The sequence below is a fragment of the Sinohyriopsis cumingii genome, chromosome 7 (assembly GCF_028554795.1).
Source record: "Sinohyriopsis cumingii isolate HCF-2022 chromosome 7, ASM2855479v2, whole genome shotgun sequence".
NCBI lineage: Eukaryota > Metazoa > Mollusca > Bivalvia > Unionida > Unionidae > Sinohyriopsis > Sinohyriopsis cumingii.
Genome location: NC_142967.1, coordinates 19,814,797 through 19,831,816, shown reverse-complemented (window position 1 = coordinate 19,831,816; position 17,020 = coordinate 19,814,797). Strand labels below are relative to the sequence as shown.

Here is a 17,020-nt window from a genome sequence, read left to right as displayed (position 1 = left end):
TGCACCAACAACACATGAGTAGTTATAAACAGAGCTTACCTTCCCAGTAAATGGCCATATCCTCCTGGCAATGGACTCCTATTTTGGCAGTACACTGCCAAGTACAGACCGTATTAATGGTGAAACCAATGCCACAATTGCTAAAACAAGCGTGGCCTTTGATAGATTACACCCAAATGTTTGGGTGTGCAGAGGAATCAGTTTGCAAACAAAACTGAAGGTCTAAATTGTGACTCTAATACCCTCCTGACAAAATTCCAAAGCAAGTAATTGCTCAAAGCATTGCAAATATTTAAGGCAACAATCAAGGATGTGCTGCCAGTGTACTGCTAACCTAGTCATAACTACACATCTGTGCAAAATAATTTAATGCAAAAATGTAAAACAGTACAGTCTAGCAATTAGACAATGGAAAATATACTGATGATGAAGTACAATAAAATTATATTGATGCAAGAATGAGTTTACTGTCTGTATACCCATGAATGCAAAAAACAAGGGGACACCAGACCTGCCAACCCTGACTAGTCCGTCTCAGTAAGGCAGTTGATTTTTTTTTCTCCATAAGATAGATCAGTTTTCAGTAAGGCATAACAAAATATCAATAACTGCTATTGTAAAGCTGGAAAACGTAATTAAAAGTTTGACACATCGATGATAAACATTATGTTCAACTGAATTTTTTAAAAGTACATGTAGAATTTATTTACCACTAGTACAGTTGCACAAACTCTAGTTCCAAACCCTATGCAGCTCAATGGCTTGTTGCTATCTCTCAACTTGACATAATCCTTGGGAATTCTTTTCCATTTCACATGACGACAGAAATTATATCTCCCGCCACGAGACATACTCAAACTGGCACGTGATGTCCAATCAACGTAACTGTATCCTTTCCAGATTTTATTCACAAGAATCTGAATACTCCTTTTCATTCTTCTGTGTTGATTATTAACATGTTTCTAGAAGCTTATTTTCCCTTTCGTCTTAAACATGCATTGCTTTCTGGACGCCATTTTTAAAAATTCTATAATCAATGGTTTTAATCATGCAGACGATTCGCATGGACAAAGAGGTGTAGTTTAAAGCATCTGGGGTGCTGCTATAAAGTTAGTCTGGTTCCCTGACTAATTTCACTAATTCTAAGATGAAACCCGGATCCAAATAAAACAGAAATGAACCAATTATCCGGATTTTTCAGCAACGATCATTTTTCCTTAGTTTTTGCTAGTAATCCGTAAGTCTGTATTTTAAGGGTAATTTTCGTAAGACTTATGGCAAAATCTTAAGAGTTGGCAGGTCTGCTGTAGCAAGGCAGTAGCAGTATGAGGAGACTTAACATCCCTGCAGCAAGGCAATAGAGGTATGAGGTGGCTTGGCATCCCTGTTGCAAGGCAATAGAAATAATGTATTACTGATATTCAATAGCAATTGTGAATTGATGATGGATGGATCACAAATGATGAGTGATGCACAAATGACCATACCATAAGTCAACTTTGGTTTTGTGGTCAGGTGAGCTAATAAAATGACAATGTTTATGAATCTAAAATATTGAAAATGACAGAGATGAATGTATATTTCAACAACATGTTGTTATCAGGGTTTAGCACCATTTTTTTTTCAATGCATGTTTGTCTGTAGATAATGATCAGTACAGCTGGGAGAGGAAGAACCATGGGAAAACCCTGGTAAAAATACCAACCCATGGGAAGCAACTTGCAAATTTTATCATGTATGCACATTGGCAGAGCCCAAGGCTCTAACCCACATGGACAGAGATGAGATGCTGAGATCAGCAAATGTAAGCACTTTAGACCACTCCGCTACCCAGGGCACCTTTCAACAAGAAACATGAATAAATATTAAAATAAATGTACTGTATTTATGGGACTTTTTCCTTCCTGAACTCTGAATTTCAACCATAAAAACTGGCCCATCTACACGGATCTGTAATGAGACTTGTTTTGAGAGGCCACCTGTTGGAAGAAGTCGCTCAAGACAGGTTTTACTTATTTCAAATGAAAGCTGATATGTGTACCTCAACATTAAAGTACAACAATTTGAATTTCCGTTGTGATACCTACTGAAGTAAAGGAAGTGTCCCCACAAATTTTATTTATATACTAAAGTAATACTTTTATCACACAAGAAATCCTATGAATTTGCCAATATAGTGAATATCAGGTTCTCCTGCCACCCATACATGCTACTCTATTTGCCTGATTTTGGTTTAACATTAATCATATTCAGTTCACTGACCAAATAATTCATCAATTTCTATGATTAAGTTTCAATGAAAATCAATTTGTACCATTCTGTTTTGGACTTCAAGGATTCTGAAAGGGAGTAATGGTATTGCAAAGACAGTATATTTACAAACTAATCAATTATTTCTCTATCATAGATTGACATATAGAAATAACTGATCAATTGTAAATTGTTCAAAAATTTCTAACACTAATTCCCCCTTCTTCCCCCTCCATACTTTCTACAAGAATGTATATATATATATTTATAAACAATTCTGGCAATGTGATTATATCAAGACCTGCCTGGCACATGGTCTAGCACCAAGCCACACTGTTACATCTAATTATCATTGTACAATGTGCTGCATTGGCAATTAGAGGGCCATATAGCACCAAATAACAAATACACATCTGACAAGAAAATGCTGAATTTGCAGGATTTGTTTGAATGGCATTTACTTCATGGAGGTCTAGTTTTCCTTGATGTAGAATGTTATGTATAAGGTGGAATGGCACATTCATACAATCCTGTCTAATCATGGCTAAGGAAGTTCAGAGATCCTAAAAGATAACATAAAGCAAGAAAAAATGGGCACAATTAAAAAAAAAATTCATGTCCTGATATCAACCACATTCTTTTTAAAAGTCAAAGAACTTTTCAAATGGAAGATCATCTTAAGATGCATCCCAGGACAAAAAGACAGCATACAAGATGGTGTCCATGACCCCCATATGGAAAAGACTGGATTAGGGAAAGACTGACATTGACTGAAACCATTTTCAGAGAAAGTCATACAATTAGCAAGCACACACACAAATACACACATGCACATGCCCCCCCACCATAATATTGAGGATACTGACCTCCATAATTCTTTGTGTATTTCTGCAACTGAATAGCCCCAATATGGAGCAACATTATATTTGTATACATTCCTGAAGATAGCAATTTTGTTAATTTCTAAGAGACTGTATCATTTTCCTATTAAACAGTCGATACAAAGAATTACAAAATGTTCCTGAACAATCATTTACTTTTAGATCTAGCAGAAACATACTGTCATCTACAAATTTCATACACAACATTTTCTCTCTCCATCATCAGCAATAATCCCTAATGTGTAGGTAGTTTAACTTCTGCAACCATCAAAGCAATGCATTATGGAGAAGAAGGAAAATGGATGACCAAGGTTTGATATCATCCATAAGATAAACTGCAATATTTTCTCTTGTGTATCAAGCTACAGATTTAAACTATCCCATAAAAGGAAGTTAATGGCAGGGCCACATCAACCATGTATCAAAAACGCCTTCCTTAAACCGACTATATCTATCTAAATAACTGCTACACTGTTTTTAAATTCCACTTTACAGAAAACTGTAGTGTTCTAAAATCATTTTACTGAATCTGAACAAATAAAAGATTGACAGAATATTTATAAAAAAAACTTCATTTATGTAATTCAGTCTATTCTATAATAGGTTTCTGCAATGATACAAGCAATGTTTGTTTTGCCTCATTTTACATGCAAAGTATCCAGAGGGATGTAGTCCCCTTTTGTACTGTTTAGTTTCCCATGCAAAGTATCCAGAGGGATGTAGTCCCCTTTTGTACTGTTTAGTTTCCCATGCAAAATATCCAGAAGGATGTCATCCTCACTTGTCTTTGATGGACTAGTATTTTTTTATAGTTTCTGTGGAACAATCCTGATACATATTGTATTGATGACATTTACTGTGGTACATGTCATGATACACTGCACTTGTCAATAGATGTACCAACCTCTAATGATTAACCCCACCCTCCACTAAAATATGAAGGTAACTGTTGAAATATGAGAATGTTGATGCAGACCAATTTCAAAACTGTAAATTGGCATTACAGTATGTACATCATTTCCCACAGAACACAGGCTAGAAGTATGTACATCATTATCACACAGAACACTGGCTAGAAGTATGTACATCATATCACACAGAACACAGGCTAGAAGTATGTACATCATATCACACAGAACACAGGCTAGAAGTATGTACATCATTATCACACAGAACATAGGCTAGAAGTATGTACATCATATCACATGGAAGATAGGCTATAAGTATGTACATCATATCACACAGAACACAGGCTAGAAGTATGTACATCATATCACATGGAAGATAGGCTAGAAGTATGTACATCATTATCACAGAGAACATAGGCTAGAAGCATGTACATCATATCACACAGAACACAGGCTAGAAGTATGTACATCATTATCACACAACATAGGCTAGAAGCATGTACATCATTATCACACAGAACACAGGCTAGAAGTATGTACATCATTATCACACAACATAGGTTAGAAGCATGCACATCATATGATACAGAACACAGGCTAGAAGTATGTACATCATATCACACAGAACACAGGCTAGAAGTATGTACATCATTATCACACAGAACACAGGCTAGAAGTATGTACATCATATCACACAGAACACAGGCTAGAAGTATGTACATCATTATCACACAGAACACAGGCTAGAAGTATGTACATCATTATCACACAGAACACAGGCTAGAAGTATGTATATCATCACACAGAACACAGGCTAGAAGTATGTACATCATTATCACACAACATAGGCTAGAAGCATGTACATCATATCACACAGAACACAGGCTAGAAGTATGTACATCATATCACACAGAACACAGGCTTGAAGTATGTACATCATATCACACAGAACATAGGCTAGAAGCATGTACATCATATCACACAGAACACAGGCTAAAAGTATGTACATCATTTCCCACAGAACATAGGCTAGAAGTATGTGCATCATTATCACACAGAACATAGGCTAGAAGTATGTACATCACACAGAACACAGGCTAGAAGCATGTACATCATTTCCCACAGAACATAGGCTAGAAGTATGTACATCATTATCACACAGAACATAGGTTAGAAGTATGTACATCATATCACACAGAACATAGGCTAGATGTATATCATATCACACAGAACATAGGCTAGAAGTATGTACATCATATCACACGGAAGATAGGCTAGAAGTGTGTGTGATGTGATGTGATTTGGATTTGTAACGTAGCTTTAACAATTTTTCAGTCATATCGCTAAAATGTCTGCAGTGTGACAGTTTATAGTGATGTCTAGCACTGGGGCATCATGCCGCAGACATGTAGCATGATGTCCCACCCAGTCACATTATCCTGACACCAGGCAGACCCGTCCTAACAATAACCTCTTAATGCTGAGCGCCAAGCGAGGCAGCTGTTAGTACCATTTTTGTAAGTCTTTGGTATGACTCGGCCAGGGATTGAACCCACAACCTCCCACATCCGAAGTGGATGCTCTAACCACTAGGCCCCCGGAGCGGTCATAGGCTAGAAGTATGTACATCATATCACACAGAAGATAGGCTAGAAGTATGTACATCCTGTCACACAGAACATAGGCTAGAAGCATGTACATCACATCACACATAACGTAGGCTAGAAGTATGTACATCATTTCCCACAGAACATAGGCTAGAAATATGTACATCATTTCCCACAGAACACAGGCTAGAAGCATATACATCATTTCCCACAGAACATAGGCCAGAAGTATGTACATCATTTCCCACAGAACACAGGCTAGAAGTATTTACATCATTTCCCACAGAACATAAGCAAGAAGTATGTACATCATTTCCCATAGAACACAAGCTAAATGTACATCATTTCCCACGAACACAGGCTAGAAGTACATACATCATTTCCCACAGAACACAGGCTAGAAGTATGCCCAAAGAACACAGGCTAGAAGTCTGTACATTGTATCACAATGAACATTTACTAAAAGTATGTACATCATATCACACAAAAGGAAAATGTCCAACTGACATGAAACTTTAAAGAAGAAAAAAATAACTTTGTTGTTAAATGTTTAAGTGCTATAATAAAAACAAAACACAATTTTTCAAAGCAAAACATTAAACAGTAATTTGTCCACTGACTTATAACATGAGAATTAAAGTGGATGTCATAGTTCCACAGAGATTCCAAGATATAGTTCTTACTATTAGATATTCTTGTCATCATTGAACAACACAAATTTTCTCATTACTTCATCAAAACTGAATATGTTATAATTTACAAACATGTAGGCACTGTTCCATCTTGGAAGACTTAACAGGAAACGAAGACTATTGTTAAAACCAATAACTAGTTTTCTTTTCCTGAGTCACTAAAGTTTGTCCACACAAGCACACTGTAAACTGTGCAATAAGATTTGAATACTATAATTTTGATATTCAATGAACATTCAATGAACATTTCCTAAATTTATGTAGAAGTCTGCTTGTTCAAGAACTCAAAAATCAGTAAAGTCTCATCATATCTTCATCATCTGACAGACTGGATTTTAAAATGTAACCCAAATACATACAACTGTTTACAAATGTAACCCAAATACATACAATTGGTGACATATGTAACCCAAATACATACAAATGGTGACATATGTAACCCAAATACATACAACTGGTGACATATGTAACAGCATGGCCATTAAGATATACATGGGGAGGAGATGGTAATTCGAAAGACGTTGAATGAAAGACCATCTATACAGATTTTTGTGTATTATAGATATTATTCTCGAATATGTATTGTTCACATATCTTTGATAATTTCCTTAAACCTGCGATAGAAGGACTTATCAATAGCATCATCAGCAAAACTAAATTGTTAAGAAATGACATATCTGGTGGCAGATGTAACCATATGTGATGCTGACCCAGTTTACAATTTAACTCATCCATGTATATATTAAATAACAAAGAGCAAAGAACACCTCCCTGCCTCATCACACTGGTTACATGGAAAGAGTTGGATATTACATTTCCCCCAAGCACATAGTAGAACTGTATGTTATACCAGTTAACTAAAGTATGAACTATGTAGATGGGTATTTGAATATTGAGCAAATTTTTAAAGAGTGTCAAATGACTGAACCTATCAAATGCCTTACTAGCATCCAAAAATCATGCAACCACTGGGCTGCCATGTTCTACATAATAGCTGAGAGTTTCCTGAAAGGCATAGAGGCATAAATCTGTTGTATGCTGCTTTTTGAAACCAAACTGATTATCAGAGATTATGATTTCACATCTTTTTAGCAAGATGAAAATTTTACGATAGGTTTATTGTCCAATTAAATTAATTATTGACATTATGAGATCGGAGTCGTTAGATCAAAGATTCATGCACTTAATGTACAGACAGAAATAGATCAAAGGTTCATTCACTTAATATATGGATAGACTTCATTTTTATTGCATTAAATATGCACTCTACACAAAAAGCAAATTTTCTTTTCTGTATATACGATTATTTTAAATTTCTGAGTTATTTGTTATACTTTACATCAAATACACATTATTTATTTTTATATTACCATAAACATAAACTGATGTGTTTTTTGTTTTAATTGTCTCCATAAAGTTGCATAAGAACACTCATGAAGATCAATCTGTAAAATGTGTTCTCTGTAACAAATACACTAAAAGTCTACTAATATTTATTATGAGGTATAAAAGGGACCTTAAATCAGCACTTAATTAAAAAAATATTCAGGTGACCAATTTATTATCAAAAGATCTCAACAAATTCATCTTTCCCAGAATAAAGGCAAAATTGTATGGAAGAATCATAGAGGTGTTTTCTTCTATAACTGTACACCATCCAGAGTCAATTTGTATAAATTTACCCTATAACCCTCAAACCGCAATCAAGAAGGAATCTGGATGCATGTGCATTCCTTCTACTTGTTCAACAGGGCTTGAATTTAACACCTGCATATTCATACAATGCAACTTTAGAAAACTTGAGCTGAGATTTAAAGCTCATACCTCTTTCTTCGTGAGTGCAGAATCTCTAATGTTATACAACACATTGTTACAACAACTCCTTAAAGCAAATTCAGCAAAATACACGCATATTATTAGGAAATGTAAAATAGAAATCGTTGTTCATACAGTAGTTTCATTGGGAAATGCAGCTTTCCAGCACTTTTCAAGGACAATACTTTTAAATTTTTGGTACTATAATTTATTGCATCTAAACTTTGAAAGAATATTAATTATGGTATGTACAGTCCACAAAATTTAAAATGTATTTATTTCATTCACAAAGCTCACAAATAATTATTTTTATTCAACTAGCTTAAGTGGTTTGGCGCATCAGGAGTGGGTGGGATGGAGTAATGGGGGAGATGAAGGGGGGGGGATTCAATCATCTCATGTGCAACAGATTTGGAGTTAAGAATCTTATTTGAAGGAGTGTCTGGCTCCTTGAGCTTTTCTGCATTAAAGAAAAATTGACCTGTATTGTTGAATACTATAAATTTATTTGCACTGTCAACATTTTGTTCTTTTGTGCTTTTCCCTTTTTCCATGAGATGTTAAGCCACTAACACCCATTGTGTAATGCTAAGGTTTTCTTTATAAATTCACTGACTCCTTCTTCCAGGATATAAGAGTACTATGAATGGCACATTTTATGCCCACCATTTTGTCCTCTATATAGGCCCTAGAGGAAACACAATGATTTTGAACTTTGACCTTTTGACACCTTAAATTAATAGGCTTTTACCTTACTCCAAATGCAAGCTATCTACAATTGGTCGAGATATTTTATCCATGGATTTCAATGACTTGAACCTTTGGTCCAGATATTGTAAATACATATTTAATTTAATTGGTTGTTTGTTAGATTAATTTTTTTAAATTCCAGTACATGCTATTGTAATGTAACACTGTTTACTGGATTTGACATTGTCCAGAACTGACACATTCTACTAGTTGCTGACCTTCAAAACCAGTGACAGTTTTGGTAAACAACTTTTTATGTTGTTTTAAAATTATTTTTCTCAGAGTAAGAATCAGTAAGTCGAGTCAAGGTCACACGTGGACTACCTGTCACTAAGTATGTGTCAATTGATAAACAAACTTATATTTTTTCCAGAAGGATGGACTTTTGACCCCCAACCAGGAATCTGTTTTGCATCTTAGATAGGTGTATAACTGATGTTCTGATAAAAGTTCCATCAGTCATGCTTTAACATCTGACACATTAAGTTGTATTATGTTGTGAACAGTTTGGGCTGAATTTTATTTTCTTCAAATTATTGAATTCATGTGATTATTTTCTCTGGAAATACAAAAGTGCTCTGATAATTCTTGAACAAAGACATTTACTGGAATTTATACGGAATTCAAAAACTGGAATATTTTCTGTGATTCAAGAAGAGACTGTCGACACATCAGTACAGCTCTGGCTATTACAGACGTCATCACCTTCCATCTTGAATTTCATTGGGATTTGAACTGAGATTCACTTAGAACGTTCCATTGATTGGGCTTTTGTTTTTTAATTCTTGGATTATTTTTGGATTTGATTCATAAAACCAAGTTCATTTTTCTCATTTTTCACTTTGTATTCTAGAGAAATAAATTATTTGTTAAATTTTACAAAGCTTGTTGTCTTCACTCTTTTCTGTTACTTATTTTAAGAGTACACACTCGTAACAGTATGCAGTTTTAAAGTAAACTTAATGTGCATACACCATCAGACTTACCATGACAATGACCTTTACATCAAGACCCCAAAATCAGTAGGTTACTATATTACCCTAAGTGCAAGCCATCCACAGAGTTTAGTCAAGGAACTCATTCTATAAAAAAAAGTTTTCATGGAAGCACAATGATTTTAGACTTTGAACTTTTGACATCCAAACTTAATATGGTTCTACCTTTCTCCAAAATGCACCCCATCCACAATTTAGCACAGATCTTTGGAGTAGAAGCAAAGTTATATTGCAGAAATAATCAGTTTTCTTTGAGTCACAGTGCTCTTGAACTTTGGCCTTCTAACCCCTCCATAGATAAATAGGCTTCTTCCTTATCCCAAGTACAAGCCACTCACAAAATATGGTCCAGGTCCAAGATAGCACTTATGTTACTGTTTTTAAAACCATCTTTGTTCTTTCAGTCAGTGTCCTTGACATTTGACATTATGACCCCCAAATAAAGAGATTTCTTCCTTACTCCAAGTGCAAGCCATCTACAAAGTTTCTTAACAGTAGGAAGTAGAGAACTTGAATCATTTTGCAGAAAAGAAACTGGGAACAGTTATATGGAGATAATGACAGGTGTTACGATACAATATATTGTGCTTCATAGCTGGATATGAGAAATTTATACATGACAAGGGATTCTACAGCAATATACCTTGTTTTTTGGATGTCATATTGTTTAAACCTCAAAAAAATGTAAATGCTGATAACACTGCCACCATTGCCACCCAGTAACTGATACAGTGTCACTCACTATCAGGCACTTCACTGTAAGAGTCCCTTGTTTAAGGTGTGTACTGATAATGAGCCCCATTACATTACGTAAAAATAATACTACATATATTAGTAATGATCATAATTATGTTATGGATACATCCTGAATTCTTATTGTCAATCACAGACACTCAAGAATTAAACATCTGATATGGTTCTGGATTAAGAATTTTGTATTGGTCTCATCCCTGATCTTAATGTAAATTCAACTTGAAAGACAAAATGTTGAGAATTTAAATGAAACTGAGGAATGATGTACAAAGTGTTTTATTTATTCATTACCTTGCTCTATCTAGCTCTGAATGAAGGCTGACACTATAGCACAGATGCCAGATGAGATCACGGAATGATGCATGAACAACCTGGGCTACCTGAAAGGAAACAGACGTACCTCTTAAGTTGATGATCACTCCTTTCAAGCTGTAAGCCGAGCAACTTTGATGGCGTGTAAAGCACTGAACATTTCTTGTAAAAAGGGAAATCTAATGCAGATTATGGTTGATGCTTTTTGATATTTAATAAGCAATTAAGGATAATACTCTTTCAAATATATTAAGCAATTAGGGTTACTTCTTTTTGATATATAATAAGCAATCAAGGTTACTGCTATTAGATATATATTTAAAGAATTAGGGCTAATACTTATCTATATTAAGCAATCAAGGTTACTGCTTTATGATATATATTAGGCAATTAGGGTTACTGCTTTCTGGTAATTATTAAGCAATTAGGGTTACTGCTTTCTGGTATATATTAAGCAATCAAGGTTACTGCTTTCTGATACATATTTAGTAATCAAGGTTACTGCTTTCTGATATATATTAAGCAATTAGGGTTACTGCTTTTTGATACATATTAAGTAATCAAGGTTACTGCTTTCTGATATATATTAAACAATCAAGGTTACTGCTTTCTGATAAATATTAAGCAAGTGAACTTCAACTGGTAAAAAGTCATATATAATAAAATTTGACAATGAATCTATCTATAGAAAGCATCTACCACTGAATAGCAAACTTATCCAATTCAGTGACTTTCATACTTTAACTTGAAACAACTAATTACCAATTGCAATCAATAATTACATAACCTTTACAATATTACAAATAGATCAAGAAATATCTATGTTGGACAATGGATTCATTACAACTCTTTAATAAAATGTAATCATTAACAATGATCCCTGATTAAAAAGGACTTCAGTTCAATATGAAAAGCATTCTGCCTAATAAACTGAATATAATAAATCCCCCTCTTTTTTCCAGAACACTAAGTTCCAACCTTCTTAGCCTTCTATATCTTCAAAAGGACTCGGCCCAGTTTTCATATGGAGGCTGAGTGAGTGTGAGTGTGTGTGTGTGTGTGTGAAATCCAGGAATGTCTTAAAAACAAAAGTTTATTTTAGCAGGGGCAGATTATATCCTTAAATCAGCAACTGCTACGCTTGCTTCCATGATTTTCATTTTTTTTCTTCTTCTCAACTGGACCACAACAGCTGCAAAGCACCCAAACTTTCCTTTGCAGAGAATAATGTACTTCAGTTTTTTGGGTCTTTGATTGACAGACACGTCTCAAATATTTATATATACCAAAGTCTGCAATGCTGCTAAGCTAATAAAATCAGATAATTCCATTGTAAAACTAGTATTAGCATTCTATAAAAACACCGTAAAACTGGCATTCACATTTTATAATTCCACCATAAAACTAGCATTCACATTATAGAATCCCACTGTAAAACTCAAATTCACATTTTATAATTCCACCATAAAATTAGCATTCACATTTTATAATTCCACCATAAAACTAGCATTCATTCTAAAATTCCACCATGAAACTAGCATTCACATTTTATAATTCCACCATAAAGCTAGCATTCACATTTTATAATTCCACCATAAAACATTCACATTTTATAATTCCACCATAAAACTAGCATTCACATTTTATAATTCCACCATAAAACTAGCATTCGCATTCTAGAATTCCACCATAAAACTAGCATTCACATTCTAGAATTCCACCATAAAACTAGCATTCACATTTTATAATTCCACCATAAAACTAGCATTCACATTCTAAAATTCCACTATAACACTAGCATTCACATTCTCCACCATAAAACTAGCATTCACATTCTAAAATTCCACCATAAAACTAGCAATGACATTCTATAATGCCGCCATAAAACTCCATTCACATTCTAGAATTCCACCATAAAACTAGCATTCACATTCTAAAATTCCACTATAACACTAGCATTCACATTCTCCACCATAAAACTAGCACTGACATTCTATAATTCCGCCATAAAACTCCATTCACATTCTATAATTCCACCATAAAACTAGCATTCACATTCTATAATTCCACCATAAAACTAGCATTCACATTCTATAATTCCACCATAAAATTAGCATTCACATTTTATAATTCCACCATAAAATTAGCATTCACATTCTTTAATTCCACCGTAACACTAGCATTCACATTCTCCACCATAAAACTACCATTTACATTTTATCATTCCAAAATAAAACTCATTCACCTTCTATAATTCCACCAAAAATCTCTTCCACATTCTGTAATTCCGCCATAAAACTCTCAAATTCTATAATTCCACCATAACACAAGCATTCACAATCTATAATTCCATCATAACACTAGCATTCACATTCTCCACCATAACACTAGCACTCACATTCTCCACCTGAACACTAGCATTCACATTCTATAATTCCACCATAAAACTCTCACATTCTATAATTCCACCATAACACTTGCATCCACATTCTCCACCTTAACACTAGCATTCACATATAATTCCACCTTAAAACTCTCATTCACATTCTTTAATTCCACCATAACACTAGCATTCACATTTTATAATTCCACCATAAAACTAGCATTCACATTCTAGAATTCCACCGTAAAACTAGCATTCACATTCTATCATTCCACCGTAAAACTAGCATTCACATTCTTTAATTCCACCATAAAACTAGCATTCACATTTTATAATTCCACCATAAAACTAGCATTCACATTCTATCATTCCACCGTAAAACTAGCATTCACATTTTATAATTCCACCATAAAACTCTTACTGACATTCTATAATTCCATCATAACACTAGTATTCTCATTCTATAATTTCACCATAAAACTTCAATTTTTTGAAATAACTTCAGATGACCTAGCCTTCCAATAGAAAATAAATTCTTCTAAGAGCCCACCTGACCAAAACTTGTTCAATGGGATACAGACCTCAACTTTTCATCATTTTTACAACTAGTATTATTATTAGCAACTGTCAGTATAAACGTAAGCATCTATTTTTAGATCCTATGCAATTTGCATTATTAATATCTTAAAATAGAACTTATACACATCTGAACTTTCAACTAAAGATAATCACTCTAATTTACAGTCATGAATAAAACTGACAGAAATTACAGACATACGTAACAATGTTCAAAACATTTGTCATGACATGGAATACTTAAAGAGCAAATTACAGAATCTGAATACATACCTGTATAGCATGGTCATCTATGAATTTGAACTGGCTAACATCACGATAGAGGTCAAACTTCCTGTAGCGAGAGCGGACTGCTGGTGGAATCTTTGGCTGCTGTTGCTGGATACTTTGGAGGCGGAATTGAGATGGGGCCTGCATCCTGGTCACGAGGGGTGGTCAGTCTGCAAAGAAAATTAAGTCAGTTCATCATCTTGCCCATGGTCATATTGCTGTATTATATTCATTACATAAGAACGAAAGCTGCACATCAATTATGAGGACCTAGATAAGGACAGTGATAATGCGATCACTTCATCCCTTGCTCACTTTGAACCTCTGCAATATAATGCTCAGTCCCTAGTTCCCACACAAGCAAAATCGTCAATATAAACTGAATGTGGTACATTTCTTTCTCCAGAAGCCCAAGTACAAAATTTTGATTTCTACAAGTTATACTTTATATTACTTCATTAATACATACTTTATATAAAATATATTATGAGCCAAAGCATTTTTTGCAATTATTATCTTTAGAAGTTAACTTAATTCACATGAATTGCTTTACCATTAAACCATATGATATCAATATTTACACACAAACATGTATAGATTTGAGTCTTTTCACAAAAATCTGTTCCAGAGAAGAATTCCAAATATTTTTAGCACCAAAATGGCTGCAGACTTTAAATGTTATCTTTGCATGATTGGTTTTGGTTGGAAAATTTGGGTGAAGAAAATGTAAGACATTACTTGTGGATTAAGTAACATTACCCTCACTGATCTAAATATGTGAAAACAATGAACTAATAATTACTTTTCTCTCTGAATGAATTTCCCTAATACTCTGCCACTAAAATGTATATCATTACTGCCAATATAATGTACAAAATATTCCATGTTTCACTTTCAACTTAATGATAATTTCTCATCAGCTTTAAGCAACCCATAATGTTCCAAAAAAGATCTTGATGCCTAGCCCATAGAATATATATATATATATATATATATATATATATATATATATATATATATATATATATATATATATATATATATATATATATATATATCCAGCTTCATGCACCTACAATTATATGGTTTGAAGGGCATTTTTTTCTACTGGTGCTCTTAGTTCAAGAGTAGAGGATTCCTTCATGTGATAACATAACATAATCAACAGCATCCTTCATGTTATAACATAACATAATCAACAGCATCCTTCATGTTATAACATAACATAATCAACAGCATCCTTCATGTGATAACATAACATAATCAACAGCATACTTCATGTGATAACATAATCAACAAGATTAATCCAAGTCCAAACTATAATGGGAAATGCAACAACACTTGTCTATGACTAGCTCCTGCCTTAACAGAGTGCAATTCTAACATCAGAATATATATCAATATAGAGATTGCATCTGGTCCAGCCAAAAATCAATGTTGGTACAACTGCTTCAGATGCATCAAGGAAATTAAGCTTGGGTTAGCAAGTTTACAGTTGGATCACACACATCCAGTTTGAACATTACCATAATGTCATTTTTTGTATAGATTTATCTAATAATTTTTTGATGCATGAATAATAATAAATACAGGACTGAACATTTCAACTATTCTTTTAGCTCAATTCTTTAAGTTCAAAATATTTAAAAAGATGTTTTACAAGAAAAAAAATCCCTTAACAAAAAAATTAATGTACCATAAAATAATAATTGAAAAATTACTAATATGGTACTTCAAGCAAGTTCTTGGGTGATGGAATGGCATTATATTCAAACCAAGATCCAAAATAATTTTCTGAGAAATTCTTTACATCTGACCAACTCTGCTGAGATTTCACACAAAAATTAAGATAACAGTTAACAAATCCAGATCAGTAAATTCTGGAGACAAGCCAGATATTCTAAGCAAATTTTAGTAGTCCCTCATTTTAATCAATCTTTATATTACAAATTCCTGCACATAAAGTTTCCTTTTTTGGGTCAAGCCATCCCCAACAATAACTGTTTTAAGCATAAAAACTTGTGTAACAAACACCTTCTTTTAGTCGTCAAAAGATCCTATGAACACCTATCTGCATGCTTGTTACAAGCTCTGGCGGTTTGACTTCTAAAGGGCAAACCAAAATCTGCCAAGTCATGTTTCTGCTGAAAGGAAAACATCTCTGGTTTCAGATATCTGTCTATCACACATGAGGAATGTATCTCTATGTCGGAATGATTTCATTAAGTAAGGAGATTAGACAAAAAATGGCAGACACGACTGGTTTTCCAAGCAGTGCATGTTGATTATGCATACTACACAATCTTTGATTAAAATGCCAGAACCAGTATGAATATCCGGAGACGTTCATTTTGCTTTGAGTCTTTTGGCATATCCACACAAAAAGCTTAACCTGTCTTAACTTTACAACAATTTTATTGTATCTATGTATAGGTCTACCAGTTAACTTTCTAGTAAAAAATTACATCAGATCAAGTCCATGTGAAAATTACATGCATTGGTAACAAAGTAAATGCATTCTGCTTGAAGATATAATTTGTACCAAAAGTTCATGTGAAAATGACATATTTACTGAAGTAAATGCATTCTGCTAGAAGATATCATTTGTACTAATCAAGTCCATGCGAAAGTGACATATTTATTGAAGTAAATGCATTCTGCTAGAAGATACCATTTGTACCAATCAAGTCCATGTGAAAATTACATGTATTGGTAATGAAGTAATTACATTCTGCTAGAAGATACCATTTGTACCAATCAAGTCCATGTGAAAATTACATGTATTGGTAATGAAGTAATTATATTCTGCTAGAAGATACCATTTGTAC

General features: G+C 33.9%; 1 protein-coding gene across 1 annotated transcript in view; it reads right to left on the bottom strand.

Moving 5' to 3' along the window:
- Window positions 1–17,020, bottom strand: part of LOC149794828 (uncharacterized) — a 144,006-nt gene that overhangs the window by 71,581 nt on the left and 55,405 nt on the right. Inside the window, exons 3-4 of the mRNA XM_089964486.1 lie at window positions 14,196–14,362; window positions 10,943–11,031 (exon numbers count right to left, since the gene is read on the bottom strand). Coding sequence (XP_089820612.1) covers window positions 10,943–11,031; window positions 14,196–14,339 — 233 coding nt within the window. The 5' untranslated portion in view covers window positions 14,340–14,362. The remainder of the gene's footprint in view (window positions 1–10,942; window positions 11,032–14,195; window positions 14,363–17,020) is intronic.